The sequence below is a fragment of the Lepidochelys kempii genome, chromosome 3, assembly GCF_965140285.1.
Source record: "Lepidochelys kempii isolate rLepKem1 chromosome 3, rLepKem1.hap1, whole genome shotgun sequence".
Taxonomy (NCBI): domain Eukaryota; kingdom Metazoa; phylum Chordata; order Testudines; family Cheloniidae; genus Lepidochelys; species Lepidochelys kempii.
The window spans coordinates 4,714,860-4,735,592 of NC_136382.1; the positions used below are offsets into that span (position 1 = coordinate 4,714,860).

Consider the following 20,733-nt stretch of genomic DNA (forward strand, 5'->3'; position numbering starts at 1 on the left):
GGCCCCATTGTGCTGGGTGCTCCTAAGAGACAGTCCTGTCCTGAAGAGATTACATTATAAACAGGCAAGGCTGGCAGAGGATGGGAAGAAGGAAACAGATGGAGGATGGAGGGAGAGAGAGAGATTAAATGTCTTCGCCAGCCAAGGAATCAAGAATAGATCTCCTGGGTTCCAGTCCAGTGCATCATCCACTGCCCCATCCTGCCTCTGGCATTTGTTTTTTATATTAAATCTGAGCACTTGTCATCTGACCCTGACCAGCTGCAGCTAACAAGCTCCCACGGGCTTTAAACCTAAGGTATTTTCCAAATTCCTGGCTGAATAATTGCCAGCTGCCTCCCTAATTTGCCTTGAGGTTTCACTGGGGTGTGGTCTCCCCAAGCCCATGTCAGAGGATTGCTGTTGACTTTAAGAGCTGCCACCTTCCATGCCAGAGCTGACCAGATAATAAGAGTCCTTGATATATTTTAGTCCTGCCTGAATGGAAATCACAGCACAGCCCTAACTGTGGAGTTATTCCCGATGCCTCTACACTTATAGCTCCATAATAGATTGTGTTTTATACAAGAACAGCCAGACTGGGTCAGACCAAGGGTCCATCTAGCCCAGTATCCGGTCTTCTGATGGTGGCCAATGCCAGGTGCCCCCGAGAGAATGAACAGAACAGGGAATCATCCAGTGATCCATCCCCTGTCACCCATTCCCAGCTTCTGGCAAACAGAGGCTAGGCTGCATAAAGTGCTCCAGCCAGTTTTATATTATGTCTTAACCAGATGTAATCTCCTAAAAAGAGATGGGAGGAAGCAGGAGTCCACTTCCCGCAAATGTGTGACAAGGGTGGAGATACAACCATCTTATTCCCACCCCCTGTGATTCATAGACTCCAAGCAAGAAGGTACTATCTAGTCTGACCTCCAGTATAACACACAGAATCATAGAATCATAGACTTTAAGGTCAGAAGGGACCATTATGATCTTTAGTCTGACCTCCTGCACAACGCAGGCCACAGAATCTCACCCACCCATTCCTCTAATAAACCCCTAACCCTATGTCTGAGCTATTGAACTCCTCAACTTGTGGTTTAAAGACTTCAAGGAATCATAGAATCATAGAATATCAGGGTTGGAAGGGACCCCAGAAGGTCATCTAGTCCAACCCCCTGCTCAAAGCAGGACCAATTCCCAGTTAAATCATCCCAGCCAGGGCTTTGTCAAGCCTGACCTTAAAAACCTCTAAGGAAGGAGATTCTACCACCTCCCTAGGTAACTCATTCCAGTGTTTCACCACCCTCTTAGTGAAAAAGTTTTTCCTAATATCCAATCTAAACCTCCCCCACTGTAACTTGAGACCATTACTCCTCGTTCTGTCATCTGCTACCATTGAGAACAGTCTAGAGCCATCCTCTTTGGAACCCCCTTTCAGGTAGTTGAAAGCAGCTATCAAATCCCCCCTCATTCTTCTCTTCTGCAGGCTAAACAATCCCAGCTCCCTCAGCCTCTCCTCATAACTCATGTGTTCCAGTCCCCTAATCATTTTTGTTGCCATTCGCTGGACTCTCTCCAATTTATCCACATCCTTCTTGAAGTGTGGGGCCCAAAACTGGACACAGTACTCCAGATGAGGCCTCACCAATGTCGAATAGAGGGGAACGATCACGTCCCTCGATCTACTCGCTATGCCCCTACTTATACATCCCAAAATGCCATTGGCCTTCTTGGCAACAAGGGCACACTGCTGACTCATATCCAGCTTCTCGTCCACTGTCACCCCTAGGTCCTTTTCCGCAGAACTGCTGCCTAGCCATTCGGTCCCTAGTCTGTAGCTGTGCATTGGGTTCTTCCGTCCTAAGTGCAGGACCCTGCACTTATCCTTATTGAACCTCATCAGATTTCTTTTGGCCCAATCCTCCAATTTGTCTAGGTCCTTCTGTATCCTATCCCTCCCCTCCAGCGTATCTACCACTCCTCCCAGTTTAGTATCATCCGCAAATTTGCTGAGAGTGCAATCCACACCATCCTCCAGATCATTTATGAAGATATTGAACAAAACTGGCCCCAGGACCGACCCTTGGGGCACTCCACTTGACACCGGCTGCCAACTAGACACGGAGCCATTGATCACCACCCGTTGATCCCGACAATCTAGCCAGCTTTCTACCCACCTTATAGTGCATTCATCCAGCCCATACTTTCTTAACTTGCTGACAAGAATACTATGGGAGACCGTGTCAAAAGCTTTGCTAAAGTCAAGAAACAATGCATCCACTGCTTTCCCTTCATCCACAGAACCAGTAATCTCATCATAAAAGGCGATTAGATTAGTCAGGCATGACCTTCCCTTGGTGAATCCATGCTGGCTGTTCCTGATCACTTTCCTCTCATGCAAGTGCTTCAGGATTGATTCTTTGAGGACCTGCTCCATGATTTTTCCAGGGACTGAGGTGAGGCTGACTGGCCTGTAGTTCCCAGGATCCTCCTTCTTCCCTTTTTTAAAGATTGGCACTACATTAGCCTTTTTCCAGTCATCCGGGACTTCCCCGGTTCGCCACGAGTTTTCAAAGATGGCCAATTCACAGCCGCCAATTCCTTCAGCACTCTCGGGTGCAACTCGTCCGGCCCCATGGACTTGTGCATGTCCAGCTTTTCTAAATAGTCCCTAACCACCTCTATCTCCACAGAGGGCTGGCCATCTCTTCCCCATTTTGTGATGCCCAGCGCAGCAGTCTGGGAGCTGCGCTGGGCATCTAGCATCCCATCCCATGGGATGCCATCTAGCATCCCATCACAGGCCATATCTACCGCTAATAGTCAAAGTTCAGTTAATTACCAAAATTAGGCTATCCCATCATATCATCTCCTCCATAAACTTATCAAGCTTAGTCTTGAAGCCAGATATGTCTTTTGGCCCCACTGCTCCCCTTGGAAGGCTGTTCCAGAACTTCACTCCTCTGATGGTTAGAAACCTTCGTCTAATTTCAAGTCTAAACTTCCTGGTGGCCAGTTTATATCCATTCATTCTTGTGTCCACATTGGTACTGATCTTAAATAATTCCTCTCCCTCCCTAGTATTTATCCCTCTGATATATTTATAGAGAGCAATCATATCTCCCCTCAGCCTTCTTTTGGTTAGGCTAAACAAGCCAAGCTCCGTGAGTCTCCTTTCATAAAACAGGCCAGAGAACTTCCCTGAATTAATCCCTGTTTGAACTAGAGCGGCTCTTTTTGCAAAATATCCAGTCTTGATTTTAAAATTGCCAGCGATGGAGAATACACCATGATCCTTGGGAAATTGTTCCAGTGGGTAATTACTCTGTTAAAAATGGATCCCTTATTTCCAGTCTGAATTTGTCTAGCTTCAACTTTCTCCCCTTGGATCCTGTTAGACTTTTCTCTGATAGACTGAAGAGCCTATTATTAAATATTTGTTCCCCGTATAGGTACTTACAGACTGTGATCGAATCACCCCTTAACCATCTCTCTGGTAAACTAAACAGATTGAGCTTGTTGAGTGTCTCACTTTAAGGCCTGTTTTCAAATCCTTTATTGTATTAATTGACAAATAATTTATGCTGGAATAAAACGAGAGCATATCCTAAAGCAGAATCACAAAGGGGCAGAGTTAAGGTTAATTTTGTATTTCCCCATCCTTAACATTGCATTAATGTCAGTTTTTGGCCCAACGTTGACCCTGTGCTTAACAGAAGACAGACCATGACTCCCTTCTAGCCCAATTCATGATGGCTACCAAATCTGCCATCAAATATTAACTATTGCTGGTTGCTAGTGCCAACTTGGGCCAGATTTGAACCGGAGACTGCTTACAGAGCCTATTCTCAATGGCTTGAGGTCTCCCGTGTCTCCGTTCCATCGGAATTTTGATGCGTCAGTTCGTCTTTTAAAATTAAATCTCCTTTCTAGCTTTGCCAGACTTCTAACTCTGGCTATGTCTATACTTCAAAGAAAACCTTGCAGCTGGCCGGTGCGAGCTGAGTCGGGCTCCCAGGGCTCAGGCTGGCCAGCGTCGTGGCCAGCGTCGACTTAGCCCAAGCTCTGGAACCGTCCCACCTCACTGGGTCCTAGAACCTGGGCTCCAGCCCAAGCCCAGAAGTTTACACTGCAATGAAACAGCAGGGCGAGCCTGAGTCAGCTGGCACGGGCCAGTCGCAGGGGTTGCGTTGCTGTGTAGACAGGCCCTCTGTGACCGCCTAGGAGCCTATAACAACAATACAGTACTGAGCACTGCTGGGGAACAGCATTCGGCACGTCATCTGAAAAGCGCTCCACGAAGATAGATCAAGTAACGTTATTCTCATTGTACAGCTGGGGAAACTGAGGCACAAGAGATCAAGGGTCCTGTTTTCCAAAGGGGTCCTCTAACTCTGGGTGCCTCCAGTTTTTGGGGCGTGCCCCTTTCGAGACACTTCGGCCCCGCTTTTTAGAGCTGCTGAGTACCTACACCTTCAAATCAAGTTCGCTGGAGCTGCTGGTGGCCAGCATGTCCGGCAAGCAAGCCCCAGGCATCTCTGGCAAGGGAACCAGCATCAGAGGCCACTTAGGGGAGCCTGGCCCATAATCTCCTGGAGCCTCTGTGTCCCTAGGTGTGAAATAATCCAAGTGCCCTGTGCAGGATCGTACAGAGAGGGATGGGAGAAGAACCCAGGCACCCTGGTGCTGCTTCCGTCCAGCAACGAGATTCTGATTTGCAGTGGTACTGAGCACGCACAGCTCTCATTGACTTCGCAGGGAGCAGCAGGTGCTCAGCACCCACTGAAAACCAGGCTTGACGGAGAGTGTGGAGGAGGAACTGCTCGCGATACACCAGCCTCAACCCCCCAGAGCCACCGTGCAGTTTGGATCCTGATGCAAACGACTGCAGCCTCCAAAGGGTTACGCTGGGTGTAGAGCTGCGAGGGGTTGCGGCCGGCATATGAAATGATAAATTGCTGAGGTCACTCCCTGACCGTGGGAGGGGCCGGATCCCTCGAGGAAATGTTTTAAGAGGCGATTCCGAGCAGGGATTAAGCCGTGAAATGCAGCAGTCCCAGCTCTCCTGCGTAAGTCAATCTGCAATTCATTAGCAGCATGCGGTTCCCATTTGCTGGCCCGGGCATTAAAGTCACTGGCCAAACAGATGGAGCCGGGGGGTTCATAATGAGGATAGCTGCAATACTTTTCTGACATTAACACTTAGGTCAGGTCCTCAGAGGGCGCACGAGGAGCTGGCCTCAGCCCTCGAGCCACCCACTCCCTTCTCGCTTGCTCGCGAAGTGGAGAAAGGACCGCAGCTGTCCAAGCAGGGCTTTCACAACCTCCGAAAGGGAGCCCAGGGCTTAGGGTTTGCTCTCATCAGTAACCAAGGGGAAAAGCAAATATTTCTCCCTCCTCTTCTTCCCCCCCAAAGGATTTTGCAATCTAGCCAGCCCAAGGGGCAGCCCGATCAGCCAGTTGCTGCCCCCTCGCTGTGCCTTGCCCAGAGCTGCTGCTATCCCATTTTCCAGTGTTCACTTTGTAACGAGCAGGTTGGCATGTAGGTCTTTGTGCTACCGCCCTCTGTGAGACGGCATCAGAACAGCTCAAGTGTGTCATAAGCCTTATACTGCAAACAACTAACAGAGATGCGCCATTAACTCAAATGGCTCAGGCCTGCATTTTGGGAGCCAAATTCCATCCCTCCTACCGCTGTGAAGTTCTGAGCACCTAGTGACAGCTAGGATGGCGGACAGGGCCAAAATTTGTTACAGTATTTTAGTATTTTTGGACATTTCTACAGTTCAAACCATCAAGATGCTCATTATGGTACCATCTCATGGCCCAAGAGGGCTCCCAAAGGTTGAAAGAGGAAGCCCCCATGAATTAATTTGTTATAATTACTCACATCTGAGAACAGGTGAAGAAGGAATACGCTGAAGTGGGGAGGGGCTGGGTGTAATGGTCAGAGTAAGAGGCAGGCAGGCTGGACACTTTGGTCATATCCTCAGCTGGGCCACCAACTCGTTACATGACCTCAGGCCAGTCACAAACTCTCAGGGCGTGTCTGCACTGCAGTTAGACACCCACGGCTGGCCCATGCCAGCTGACTCAGTCTCATGGGTCTCGGGCTAAGGGGCTGTTGAACTGCAGCGAAGATATTCCGGCTCTGGGACCCTCCCACCTTCCAGGGTCCTGGAGCTCGGACTCCATCCCGAATGTCTACACTGCAAATAAACACCCTTTAGCCTGAGCTCCGTGAGCCCGAGGCAGCTGGCAAGGGCCAAGCGTGGGCTTTTAATTGCAGTTTAGATGTACCCTTAGAGCTTCAACTTGAGCAATAAAACTGAAAAGAAATATGTCAAAGGGGGTGTGTGTGGTTTAGTTTGTGTTTGTAAAGACCCCGGAGACTGTAAAGGTGTGCACTGTCCTGCACGCCCCCTGGTGTCCAGGTGTGGAACTGCAGGTGACCCCCGCCCTTACTTTCACCTAGTTGGGGAGTCAAAATGTTCCCTATAAAGGATCTGGGCCAGGGGAAGCCGGAACAAACTAATCCAAACCAGTCTGTCACCTGGAATCAGGACTCAGGGAAGGAGAAATCACAACAGACAGCCCATAAGGTCCTCGCCTCAGCATCCTCCCAAACTTAGAGTCCTCATGCAAAGTCTCTGGGTCTGGGCAGGCTCCAGGAGCCAGAGAGCAAGTGCATCACCTCCTGTAGGCTAGGTGACTTCACAGCCCTTCCCTAGACCTCTCAGCCAGACCTGCTCCCACCCGAGCTCAGCACCCTCTTCCAACAGCCCAGCCCCAGGGCCTCCTGGATTACACCCAGCCTGCCCCGTGAGGGGTGGAACACTCCTTCACAGGGCCCTGGCATGTCCAGTGCTGTAGCAGGGCCCTGGGGCTAGCCTGCTCGCTTGCTATATTCAGGTCAACAGTACTCCGCCTCAACAGACACAACGCAACCTTCAGCAAAACCTGGCAGGCAGACTCGAGCTCCAAAGAGCATTAACGCCACAGCCCTGGTTGGCACCCAGGGGCCCCCCCAGCCCGGTGTGACGTCTGTGCTTGCGGTCGCTGTCGGGCAGGAACTTTGCCTTTGTGTCTGTGCAGTGCCCCACATAACATCCATCCTCATGCCGTCAAAGCAGCTCCCTAGGATTCGAGGCGGTAAGCTCACGACCCCGCTCAGAGGTGGAGAAGTAGCCACCAGAAGTAATTTATAGGGAGACTGAGGGCTCAGTGATCTTGCTCAGTGATCAGGCACAGTGATCTTGCGCACGGTCTCACAAGGAGTCTGCGGCACAGCTAGGAATTCAGCTCAGAGCTTCTGAATATCCTACCTGCTAGACCAGCCTTCCTCTCCAGCTACCCGTCCTCCTGGGATCTGGGCTGAGCTGGGGGAGCACGGAGGAGCAATAGGACCCGAGCCACGAAGTCTATGGGAGCTTTGCTAGGCCCAGGAGTGCAGAATTTGGTCCATCTGCCTTTCTAGCTGCAGAAAGATTTAGCTGCAGGTGTGTGTCTCCCAAACAGCTCAGCTTCACAAGCCGGACCACCTGGGGTGGGGGCAGCGCTTCCATTTGGAAATGCCCTCAGGTGGACAGCAGGCATCCGTCCCAAATCTCTCTGCCTCCTTTACTCGGTTTGCCTGCCAGCAGCCAAGACTAATTAAAACGGCTGAGATAGACGCCTACAGCCACCACAACACCTCTGCGAAGGAGCCAGTCCCCTCTAGGAACCACACCAGTCTCAATTCCACTTGAAATATGTTACAGAAGAAAGCAAAGGTCTAAGGCAGCATGGTCTAAAAAACAGAGCACTGGACTGCGAGTCAGAGCACCTGGCATCTGTTTACTGACCTGCTGAGTGTTTTGGGCAAGTCCTTCCCCTCTGTGCACCTTAATTTCCCCTGCGTGTACCGTGTGGGTAATAGCCACTGTTTTCCTTTGTAGAGAGCCTGGAAACCTATCAATGAAACATGCTCTATAAGAGTTAATATTGGTATTATTCTGTCCTGTGTAGGTACTTATCCCACACTCATCACCTTGGTATCTGAGCGCCTTCCAGTCCCACATTAACATCAGTGCTACAGGCCAATGGAAAGGAAGCCAGCACTCGCTGGCTCAAATCGGGGGCCGCTTCTCATGTCCCAAACCTGACTGAAGCTCCGACGAAAGAAGCCCCAGGATTCCGCCTTGCCCATAGGCAGTGGACTGCACTCAACCACGGTCAGACAACGCGTTGAAGGCGTGGATCTCTCCACCACAAATGGAAACTCATCGAATCACCACACTGGGACTGTGGCGAGAAGCAAACCACAAGACACTTCACGGGAAAACTGCCCCTTCCAGGCTCACAGTGGTGGCCCAATGGGTGGGGGGTTCTTTGGAATCACAAGATGAAATTATAATCTCAGCTTGCTGCTTTCCTAAGGCTGCCCGACAGAAAGAAGAAGATGACGCACATCTGGCTGGCGTTTGTTCTCCCCTCCTCTCCCCAGGGGGAGAAGCGTGTGCAGGAGAGAGTCTTACTTGGGATTTTACTCCCAGACGGACAGATACATACTGCTCAAGGTTTATGTTAGAGAAGGCACGTCAAAGGACTGTGGGAAGATCTGAGAGTTTGGTCAAATGTTTGCATGTCAATGAGGAAGGGGGAAGAAAGAAATGGAAATTCCAGGAGTCAGACCAGAAATAATGACTGTTTTTTTGTGTTTCGAACAGAGAGGGGGAGGGGAAGATCATGACACCGCGACACACTGCCATCAGATCTCCTGTTGCAACAGCCAGAAAAAAATTAATCCTTCGGCTCAGTACAAACAGTCCAACAAACGCTCTCAGGCCGATTGGAGTTCTCTGTCCATTCGAGGTCACCCCCAAAGCCCTGTGTGCCAATGCAATGGAGCCCAATCCTGCCCCTGGGAACAACGCCCCACACGTTACCCAGGCAGCGTCTGCTGGATGTTGCCTCCTCGTGGTAGCTACAACGTTCCGCGCAAGCCTGTGGTGATATCTCTGCCCCCCAGATCTGTGCTCGCACCCCAGACCACACAGGCCTCGCGAGAGGTTGATAAAGGGCCCGGGGCAGTTTGTAAGACCACCATCCCACCCACCTCGCCTGTGGAATGCAGGCCTCTTGGCAATCAATGTGCAACCCAACTCCGTGCACCTGGGGCTAACAGGGGAGACATGTATGGCTGGCCACAATAACTCCCCGGGGAGCCCCTGGGAGAACAGCATTTGCGGGGGCAGAGCAGCGCATGGTGCCAAGGCTGGCAGAGGTGCAATTTTCATAGCAATGCCAGCGGAAACATTCTCCAGGCTGACCGGGTTTACTGGGACCTGGGGGGATTGCTCTGGGTGTGCTGGGGCAGACACTGGAGTTTGCGTTGCTGGCAGGCAGGGCTATTCGGCCTGCTCGCGACGCAGTGAATTCTACACTCTGCAGAGCAGTTTGCTGTGTTACGTCTGCACCACTCTTGTGAGTGTGTGCATGAGTGAGGGTGCCCTCTGGTGGCTGAGCCAAACCCAGGATACAAGACCTACTATTGCCAAAGGCCTGAGCACCCATCACAGAAGGATCAGGACCGTAGTCCCAGCTCCCTTTGTGTGCGGGAAATATCATGATGATGGTGTCTATTGTCTGGAGACAACAGATTCATGATAAGCTCCGGGAGCAATGCACAGCCTAATGGTTAGAGCCTGGCATAGGGAGCTGCGTGATTGGGCTCAGATCTGCCACTAACATGCAACGTGACCTTGGACAAGTGGTGCTGACTTTTCAAAAGGAGCCTCTGCTTCGGGGTGCCCAACGCTTAAGCTGTCCCTGGTAGAGAGGCGGATACACATGGCTGAGCAGTTCTGTTTCCACCAGCACACTCTCTCGCTCTCTCACACACACACACCAGTGCCCTGGGCAACCACAAACAATGCCCCAGTGCAAAAGGGGACCTTTCAGAAATCACCAAAGGCCCTTAAGCAAAATAAGCTGTCCTGGGATAAGAGGGAAGGTGCTCTCATGGGTCGGTAACTGGTTAAAAGGTAGGAAACAAAGGGTAGGAATAAATGGTCAGTTTTCAGAATGGAGAGAGGTAAATAGTGGTGTCCCCCAGGGGTCTGTACTGGGACCAGTCCTAGTCAACATAATCATAAATGATCTGGAAAAAGGGGTAAACAGTGAGGTGGCAAAATTTGCAGATGCTACAAAAGTACTCAAGCTAGTTCAGTCCAAAGCAGACTGTGAAGGAATCTCACAAAACTGGGTGATTGGGCAACAAAATGGCAGATGAAATTCAAGGTTGATAAATGCAAAGGAATGCGCATTGGAAAGCATAATCCCAACTCTACAGCTAAAATGTTAGAGTCTAAATTAGCTCAAGAAAGAGATCTTGGAGTCATTGTGGACAGTTCTCTGAAAACATCCACTCAATGTGCAGCAGCAGTCAAAAAATCGAACAGAAAGTTGGCAATCATTAGGAAAGGGACAGATAAAAAGACAGAAAATATCATAGTGCCTCTATATAAATCCATGTTAGACCCACATCTTGAATAGTGTGTGCAGATGTGGTTGCCCCATCTCAAAAAAGATATATTGGAATTGGAAAAGGTTCAGAGAAGGGCAACTAAAATAATTAGGGGTACGGAACAGCTTCTGTATGAGGAGAGGTTAAAAAGACTGAAAATTTTCAGCTTGTAAAAGAGACGACTAAGAGGGATATGACAGAGGTCTCCAAAATCACAACTGGTGTGGAGAGAGTGAATAAGGAAATGTTAGTTACTTGTTCACAGAACACAAGAACGAGGGGTCACTCAATGAAATTAATAGGCAGCAGGTTGAAAACAAACAAAAGGAAGTATTTCTTCACACAGCACACAGTGCACCTGTGGAACTCCTTGCCAGAGGATGTTGTGAAGGCCAAACTATTAAAGGGTTAAAAAAAGAACTAGATAAGTTCATGAAAGATAGGTCCATCAATGGCTATTAGCCAGGGCAGAGATGCAACCCCATGCAACCCCTAGCCTCCGACTGCCAGAAGCTGGGAGTGGACGACTGGGATCAATGGGTGATGACCTGTTCTGTTCACTTCCTCTGATGCACCTGGCACCAGCCGCTGTCGGAAGACCGGATACTGGGCTCGATGGACCCAGAGTGGCTGTTCTTATGTTCTTATGAATCATGCACTGGCATAGCCCAGGGGTCTCTCTAAACCTAGACCCAGCTTGCCTAGTCTAGAGCTGTGAAAGCTTCAGAGCAGCCCCCTGCAACAAGCATAATCTTAACGTGCCTCCATGGCAGCCACCACTCAAGGAGGCTTTTATAAACTCTCCCTAGATGGAGGTGGGTCTTGGGAGAGCTAAGAGGCGGAGCCAGTCCTTTAACTCCACCCCCTTAGGAAGGCTTAAAAATGGAGCCCCCTGCAGCAACGCCGCCAGTCCTGCCCTGTCCTGCACCAAGACAGCCTGTCACGCCAACCTCCTTTCCCTCAACTACCAAGGCAGTCAGAGACTGATCTATCAGCCCCCAGCCCATCCATCAGTATCCAGCCAGCGCTAACTAGACTCTCTGCTTTACCACACACCAGTGGGGGGGGGGGATTGGTGGTTTAAGGGGCTAAGTGAGGATGTTGACTCTCTATTCCCCATTCAGCTCTTGGCATCTCCACTGAGACTGTCACCAAGGGGCCAATTCGTGCCAGTCACAGATGTGGGGTTTTCCCCCCAGACGGATGCTTGTGCACTGAGATATGGACAGAACCCCCCCCCCCCGCCACCAACTCGTGTCACAAAGGCCCATCTTTCAAGGCTGAAAGTAGCTGTCCCGTTATAAGCTGGGTTTCCCATCTCCCTTCCCGAGTTCAGGCTAGATGGGCTGGGAAGACTGGGTGGGGGGAGTCAGTGATGGAGAATTATATGGCAGTGGGGAACTGGCTGAATCATTTCACTGGCCATTTCCAGACTTCCTAAGGTTGGGCTGTGAAAATTTTATTTCAAACAATGCAATATTGTTTTGGGCCGTTAGCTGGTCTCCATGGAAACACACACTCGGCCGTAACTCTTTGCTGACTGAGTCCAGTTTGTTGTGAATAACAGCTTTGGGTCACGTCTCACCTGGGCTGGATTTGTCGGGGGGAAAGTCCACATGGGCCAGTAACAAGTCTCCTCCACCAACTAGCATTTAAAATCTCTCTCTGACATGTGCTCCTTTTCTCTCATTGACTCCAAATCAGATCAGCATGCCAGTTAAAATAATAATACCTAGCTCTTATATGCGATGTTTTCCAGCTCTGCAGATTCACCTGGGATCTGAGAGTCAAGCTGGGTTCTTCCCTTCCCATATATCATCCCCAGTAATAAACATTTTGCAGGGCCAAGATGCCATCGGTTGCACCTGAGCAACCCGCTCTGCTGTCCATGGGATTGCACAGGTGTTCTGGGTTGTAATTAAGGAGGCAATTGATGCCCAAGAAGGGGCAGACTCCAGCTCACTGGCAGTGTGGTATGATGGCTCTCAGGGGAAAAGAGATCTGCTGGTTAAGCAGCTGCCATTTTGACACATTGTTATTAATAATCACATACAAAAACCTACATTCAAAGAACGCTCCTTAGGCTGCAAAGTCAAGCACTCGGAAGTTAGGAAATGTCAGATAGACAGTTGCACGTGCAACCCGCTCTCTGGCCCCGTGTGTGTCCCATGTGTGCACTGACGCAGTGAGTGACTAACTCATCTCGCAGCGGCAGGCAACAGCCTGGCCGTGAGCACAAAGACCCAAGCTCTGCAGCTGAAGGGCTAGCCTGGAGTTCCCCTTCCAGCAGTGGGACTCTCCACGCCCATTTGGCAACGCTACCGGATGGAGAGGCAAGTCCCAGCCCCACACCCTTTCTGCCCCACCCTCTCTTGGCAGCCGCAGCCGCGCTCCAGCTGGCCTCGCTCTAACAGGGCATGCTAGAAGATCCAAAGCTGAACCCAAAGCCCAAGTGCATCCCCACACCCCAAGCCCCAAGACGTGGTCCCTGAGGCTGGCCCACAGGGAGCCCACGCCCTGGTGAGGTTCATCAATGCAGCCTGTTCCCGAGAGAGAGCAGCAGCTAGCCGGAGTGGAGCGTGGAACCAGGCTTCACATCTCTGGCCAACACACCACTTGTGCTGCAGGACGTCCGGACACTGCCCAGTCTGACGCCGGGTGTTCAGGAGGGACCTGTCAGCTCCTCGGGGAGGATTCTCCCATCACTATGTATTCCCTGGGTCAGGTGCTATTCAATATTTTCATTACTGATGTGGATGATGGAGTGGAGAGTACGCTTATCAAATCTGTGGATGACTGGCTAGGGAGGAGTTGCAAGTGGGGAGCGGTTGCAAGCACTTTGGAGGACAGGGTTAGACTTCAAAACAACCTTGAGAAATCGGAAAATGGGTCTGAAATCAACAAGAGGAAAGTCAACAAGGACAAGAGCAAAGTATGTCACCTCTAAGGAAAAATCAAATGCATTACTACAAACTGGGGAATAACCGGCTAGGGGATTGGACTGCTGCAAAGGGTCTGGGGGTCACAGCGAATCACAATTTGAACATGAGGCAACATTGGGATGTGGTTGCAAAAAAGGCTAATCTCCTTTTGGGGTGTATTGGCAGGAGTGTGGTATGGAAGATAGGGGAGGTAATCATCCCACTCTTCTGGGCACTGGGGAGGCCTCAGCTGCAGCACTGTGTCCAGCTCTGGACACTGCACTTCAAGAAAGAAGTGGACAAATTGGGGAGAGTCCAGAGAAGAGCAACTAAAAGGATAAATGTTTAGAAAATCTGACCTGTGAGGAGAGGTTAAAACCACTGGGCATGTGCAGTCTTGAGAAAAGAAGACTTGGGGGGACCTGACAACAGTCCTCACGTACGTTCTGGGCCATTACAGAGAGGACGGGGATCAACTGTTCTCCTTGGCCACTGAAGGGAGGACAAGCAGGAATGGGCTTTATCTGCAGCAAGGGAGAGTTAGGTTCAATGCTAGGAAACACTTGCTAACTCTCCGGGGAGTTCAGCTCTGGAACAGGCTTCCAAGGGAGGTTGTGGAATCCCCGTCATGGGAGGATTTTAAGAGCAGGTTGGTCAAACCCCTGTCAGGGCTGGTCTGGGTTTATTTGGCCCTGCCATAGTGCAGGGGCCGGGACTTGATGACCTCTCAAGGTGCCTTTCAGCCCGACATTTCTATGGTTCTACGATTCTCTATTATCATCTGGTTTGAACAGGTCCCTACAAACCTCTGCTCTTTGGATTCAGTGGAAGACACCTCATGAGGGCAGGGGACCCGAAAGCCTCTTAGGGCACATGCTAGGAGCTTTGTCTTGTCTGGGATTTTTACGATTTGATCCAACCAGAAACATCTCAGAGGCAATGGATATATGGACTCTGGGGCTTTTGACATCCAGCCAACATCTGTGCTTCATTTGGTCTGGGATTCACGTTCTCAGCAGTGCCCTCACCCGCTTGCACCCCTAAACGTGATCCCTAGACTTAATGTAGTGATGCTTGCCTCGGAAACTGTTGCATCATTTGTGTTGGTGGGTTTCAGTGTGAAGTGCTGGCTTGACAGCCCTAGGGACTGAAATCCCCAGCTCAGGTACAACACAGTCACAGTGCGAGTGTCCCCCAAGCTGCCCTGCCCAGGTGCTTCATCTCTCTAGTAAGGTGAGGGCAAGTTTGGTGCCCAGGGGCCCATCCAGGCTGTCAGGGTTCCCCCCGCCCATGCTGAACTCTGCCCACATGAAAGTCCCCCTAAGCTTATATTCTACCAGCTTAGGTTAAAAACTTCCCCAAGGCACAAGTTCCTTTCCTTGTCCTTGGACGGTATTGCTGCCACCACCAAGTGACTTACACAAAAATTCAGGGAAGGGTCACTTGGAATCCCTGTCCCCCCAAAATATTCTCCCAAGCCCCTTCACCCCCTTTCCAGGGGAGGCTTGAGAATAATATACCAACTAATTGCCTTAGCAATTTGAGTACAGACCAGACCCTTTATCTTCAGGACACTAAAATCAATCAGGTTCTTAAAAGAAGAACTTTATTATAAAGAAAAAAGTAAAAGAATCACACCTGCAAAATCAGGATGGAAGGTAACTTTACAGGGTAATAAAAAGATTTAAAACACAGAGGACTCCCCTCTGGACTCATCTTCACAGTTACAAAAACAGGAATAAAACTACCTTTGTAGCATAGGAAAATTCACAAGTTAAAACAAAAGGTAATCTAACGCATTTCCTTGCCTGTTTACAATTTCTGTAATTTTAGATGGATCATTCCAGGAGATGTTGTACCGGCTTGGTCTCTTTCTCCATCTGGAGAGGGAACAAACAAAGAGAGCCACAAACAAATCCTCCCCCGCCCCCCTCCAATTTGAAAGTATCTTCTTTCCTTATTGATCCTTCTGGTCAGGTGCCAACCAGGATATTGGAGCTTCTTAACCCCTTCCAGGTAAAGCGATTTAGTACAGCTGCCAAGGAGGGATTTTATGCTATCCTTCTCTATATTTATGACACAGGCCTTGGTCCATCTGCTTATAAATTTGAGATGCAGGGAACAGCTTTCAGGGTGAGTTCTCTGCTACCTTTCAGTGCACATGGCTGCTGAGCAGAAGGACCAAACGGTTCCATTGCATCTGGAGCTCCCCCTCGCCCCAAAGCAGCCGTGAGGTTTAACACCAGCTCTTGTGGGGGCTCAGGCCCCCAGGGTGCGGGAATGGTGCCCATTTTCCCATGGGCAGAGAGTTCCTGAAGAGCCTTGCTCAGGGAAGCTTCCCCTGCACTTACCATCCTCACAGAGGTTCAGTTTGGACAGGTTCCTTCCATCAAATGACTCCTCGAAGATGGAGCCGTTCTCCCGCTCGCTGAAGGTGTGCAGGTACATGGCCTTGTTCTCCATCCTCTCGCTGCCGGGGAAACAGAACAGCCAAGTGAGAGACTGAATGCGGGGAGGGGACACAGACACCACAGGGGCAGAAACTCCCTGTCACCCCCATCTCTGCCCTGTAACTGTAGGCACTGGAGTAACCCTGTGTAACCCCGACCCACCCCTGGGGTTAGCCTCCACTAGCTCCTGCTCCATTACCCAGCACGCACTTGGACATGTGTGTCTATCCATACGTGATGGTGCCCTCTAGTGGCCGGTCCACAGAGAGGATAAAGCACTTACTACTGCTGCCAACAGACCGTGCTCTCCGCTAGCTTATGCAGTAGATGCCTGCGGGTTTGGAGCTGAAGGAGCAGAGTTTTTGCCCTGGGGAGAATATGGGGGTCGTCTCAGGGCATGGATTCTTCACACACCGACAGCTCAGCTAGGGACTGGAAATGCCGCGAGCCTTGACATCTCCCTGAGCCAGTTGCACAGTGCTAGGAGAGGCCAGATGTGCTGAAGCCGAAAGGCCTCGTGCTGCCAAGCAGGGGGTGAGCTAAGGTCTCCAGAATCACTCAAGCATGGCTCTGGCCCAAGCCTGTCACAGCCCTGGTTCGTCTCAGGGAACAGCCATGTTAGAAGCACGTCAAGCCGCCTCACGCTGGAGCACCCTAGGGTCCTCCTTGGCCATGGACTAAAACACAAGGCGTCCGTACCACGCTGGGGATTTCAGACATGGCTGCCAGCGTGTGTTAACTCCCCTGCGATCAGGGCCTAGAGAGACCCTTGGTGGTTACTGTGGGTGCGTGGGCTGGAGAGGTGGAACCGGGTCATTAGGCAACCCGACACAGTGTCCCCTCATCCCCCAGGCCCTGCCTTTCGCCTGCCCCATGTGGGAGGCCAGGCACCCTAGAGAGACTAGCCTGGGTCCATCCAAAAACCTTCTTACAGGATGTCCTGGCCCTGCGACATCGCGGCTAACACCGAGCCAGCCGACCCATCTTGGCACCAGTGGGGCTGATCCCACAGTCCCTCCCTCGGTGGGAGTCGGGCTGGCTCCATGGAGAGATTTATCAGGGTCAGCGTGGTGCCAGGGAAAGGGAATCAGGCCTGATGGCCCCACTCCCCACCGGCCGTTCCCCTGGTATTGCTGGCCTGCACCATGGGGGTAAAGCAGTGCTAGGTGGGGATGGGGGGTATTACACTGGCCTGGCACTGGGGGGACTGACGCAGCTGGCCAAGGAGAGCCAGGCCAGGCCCAGCGCACTCTCCACAAGGGCTGTGGTGTGGAGGGGGTTAATATGGGGCTGCTTCCGTCTGAGCGGAGCCTGCCAGGTGGAATGTGCTGAGCATCCCCAAACTCATCTCAGGTGTGCCCCTCAAGCGCTGGCTGTGGTGGAGAAGGGCCTGCTCCCTCCGCCAAGCCCCCTCCGGGCCCCTTCTGGCTCCAGCCACCATCAGCTGCCACCTGCTAACTCCTCTGGGTTTATTTACCGAGACTCCCGGGGCAAATGGCTCCGTCTCCATCTGCTCTGGGACCCCCAGGGCTGCCCTGGTCAGCGAGTCCCCCCTGGTTGGAAACGGCTCCACTCGGCTCTCACACACACCCAGCCCTGCACCGAACGCTCGCGGAGCATTCACACCCCAGCGCGGATTCGCGCCGAGCGAGAGGCGGGTTCTTTAGTCTCTGAAAAACAGATCCAGCCGGGCCATCCGGCCCAAACCAACCGTGCCTGGCACATGGCGCAGAAACCCTGGGCATTTCCATCGGGCACCGCTGCTCCAGCTGGGCGGGCGGGGGAACCCGCCTGAACATACCCAGCCCGCGAAGGAAGCCCTCCACGCCCAGCCGGAGCTCACTGGCAGACCCACCCTGTGCTCTCCCTAGGGGGGACAGGGCTCTCCCGGCCCCACGGGCCCCCGGCGCAGGGCTGGGGCTGAGGTGGCAGCTAGCGACTTAGTGCATCACACGCTGTACGTGGGCAGCTCCTGGGCAGCGCTGAGGCACTGAGCAGGCAGGGACGGTGTCGCTGCCCCGGTTTTACAGAGGGGCACAGTCAGGTACAGTGAGGTGAAGGCCACAGTTCTGAGAGCCGTGGTGGGTTCTCTTGGGGCAGGGGGGGCCAGCTTGGGGACACAACACTTGAGCTCCCACAACTGGTGGCCACTTTGGAAAAGGGGGGCCTAAGTAACTTGCCCAAGGTCACAGAAGTAGCAGCCTCTTGGATCCCCGAAACCCCTGCTCTAATCACTACCCCGTACAACCAGAGAGAGAACCCCTGAGTCCTGGCTCCCAGCCCCTTGCTCTAACCACTACCCCATACAACCAGAGAGAGAACCCAAGAGTCCTGGCTCCCAGCCCCCTGCTCTAACCACTACCCCGTACAGACAGAGAGAGAACCCCTGAGTCCTGGCTCCCAGCCACCTGCTCTAACCACTATCCCGTACAAGCAGAGAGAGAACCCCTGAGTCCTGGCTCCCAGCCCCCTGCTCTAACCACTACCCCCTACAGCCAAAGAAAGAACCCAAGAGTCCTGGCTCCCAGCCCCCTGCTCTAACCACTACCCCGTACAACCAGAGAGAGAACCCCTGAGTCCTGGCTCCCAGCCCCCTGCTCTCACCAGGAGATAACCCTCCTTCCCATGCAACTCTTTCGATAGTGCATCCCTTCCCAAGCCGCTCTGGGAACCCCCGAGCTCACCGGCCCACCCATGGCCATGGGAAATCGGGCCACCCTGTAGAAGTTGCTCAAGCCGTGTCTGAAAGGGACTCACCTGCAGGTTGAAATCTTGCAGCTGGACGGACGAGGGGTTTTCCGCTTAGGTCCTAGGAGACAGCATGGCCAAGGGAGGGGGAAAGAACTTTGTGCTTTACAGAGAGCTCCAGAAACTCAGGAAGGGAAGAAAAGAGAGAACTAGGCAGCTCCTTCCATAGTCGGCTGGGGCTGGTCAGCCTCTCGCAAGGTTGCGCAGGGGGATCACAGAGATTTCCCCAAATCCTCCCGACTCCTTCCAGGCTCCTTCCCAGTAGGCGAGAAGTGAGGGGGGAGCCCCCAGGCCTGCTCTAGGACCAGCCAGTGCCACAGCCGGGTGGGTTTGCCCGGCTCTTGTATGCAGCCCCCATGCCTGGGGGAAGAGGGCACCGAAGGATGCTTCGCAGAGCCAGAGGCAGCTGCAGGGCTGGGCTGCTGTGAACTGAAGTTGCTCCTTGGCAGGGGACTTTTGTGGCTCTTGGAGGAGTTGCCAAGGCTGAAGTTGAGGGTTTGCGCGCCCTCTTGTGGCCAAGACGCGACAGTGAGGGCGTACAGGGGGAGTGCATAACAGGGCGAAACCCACAGCGAAATAGCCAGGGGCTCGTCCTAGCTATGGTCTCTCGGCCCCTGAGTATCCGAGCACCGTCCTCTTTATCCTCCCGCCAGTGGGAAAGGCTGTGCCCCCATGGGCAGAGGGGAAACTGAGGCACAGAGGGACTAAGTGACTTGCCCAAGGCCATACAGGATGCCTGCAGCAGAGTGGGGAACGGAACCCAGGTCCCCAGCTCGTGCCTGAAATACTGCCCCCGCTCCCATCCCGCCCCTCCCTGCCCTACCCCCCCCATCCCGCCCCACGCTGGAAGGGTCAGGATGGCACAAAGAGCAGTCCCCTCACTCCAGCCACATGCACTAGCCCTAGTGGGAGCCCTCAGCTGGGTTTGAACCCAGGACTGACAGCACAGCTGTCTAGCACTCAAGCTAAAGAGTAACTCCACTGGCTGGTAGTCATAGTAGACTGGTATCCCCCAGTGAGCCAACCAGTGTGTCCGTGGATAGAGGGAAGACGTGACACACCTTGCCAGGGTATTTCCCTTCCCCCGCCTCCCCCCCAAGAGGCTAATGATTGAGTGGCACGCTGGCTTCATAGCCCCACAGCAGATGTGGGGGTTACAGGGATCGCAGACCCCAGCCCCACCTCGCAGAAGCGTGAATGTTTCCGTGACGCTGCACAGACGTTTCCCCGGCACCTCTCAGTGTTTCTGAGCGGCGAGGCGAATACCTCCGCCCTGCCAGGAAGGACCGTGGCCCTGTTTCCCCTCAGAGCAGGACATGAGCTTCCTTGTGCCTGGCAGCGGGAGGAAAAGGAGGAAGAAACCCCCCCTCCCTCTAAGGCAGAGGTCTTCAATCTGTGGGGCATGCCCCTCTGGGGGGGGGGGACGGACACAGAGTAACATTCAGGGGGCACGGCTGGGGGCTGGACCAGCCCCCACAGGGAGCGTGGAGAGAGCACCACCCAACTTCGCTCCTGGCCCCGCGCCTGCAGTCCCAGATGCCCACCCTGCACCCAGGGATCTGCACCTGGCCACGGCTGCAGGCCTCGGACCCTGGCCAAGGGTCCACTTCCGCCTCCCTCCCCAGCTGGGGTCCCAGCCTTGGCCTCTTTACCCCTGGCCGTGTTGCTGCAGTCCCGTCCCAGCTCCATGGGTGGGGGTAGGCGGGTGAGAGGTAAAAAGTTTGGGGACCACTGCTCTAAGGGCCTCCCTGCAGCCCTCCAGCTACTGTACCAATGTCATTAATGTCATTGCAGGGACGGATGGACCAGAAGATGATCCTCTTTCCTACCCGCCCCCCATCTGTCCCCTGACATTCAAGAGCCCTCTCAGCTGGGATCCACACACACCCTGAGGGCACACCCCTCTGCCCAGCATCGTCGTCCCAGCTCCTGGGCCCCTCTTGTGCCATGGACAGGGGCTGAAAGGAGCCATTGTCAAGGCCAAGTCCCCTCGCCCCTCGGCAGGCAGCTGGCCTGCCACATGGCGCCCTGGGAATTGCTGGGCCAAGGCTGGGCTGTCCCTGGCCTCGGGGTTAATAAGGCCATGGGCACGGTGCCCCTCGCTGGCAGAGTCTCGCTGTCC

General features: G+C 52.9%; 1 protein-coding gene across 1 annotated transcript in view; it reads right to left on the reverse strand.

Moving 5' to 3' along the window:
* Positions 1 to 19,026, reverse strand: part of SCARA5 (scavenger receptor class A member 5) — a 136,287-nt gene extending 117,261 nt beyond the window's left edge. Inside the window, exons 1-2 of the mRNA XM_073335533.2 lie at positions 18,621 to 19,026; positions 15,765 to 15,883 (exon numbers count right to left, since the gene is read on the reverse strand). Coding sequence (XP_073191634.1) covers positions 15,765 to 15,876 — 112 coding nt within the window. The 5' untranslated portion in view covers positions 15,877 to 15,883; positions 18,621 to 19,026. The remainder of the gene's footprint in view (positions 1 to 15,764; positions 15,884 to 18,620) is intronic.
* Between the last annotated feature and the right edge of the window lie 1,707 nt (positions 19,027 to 20,733).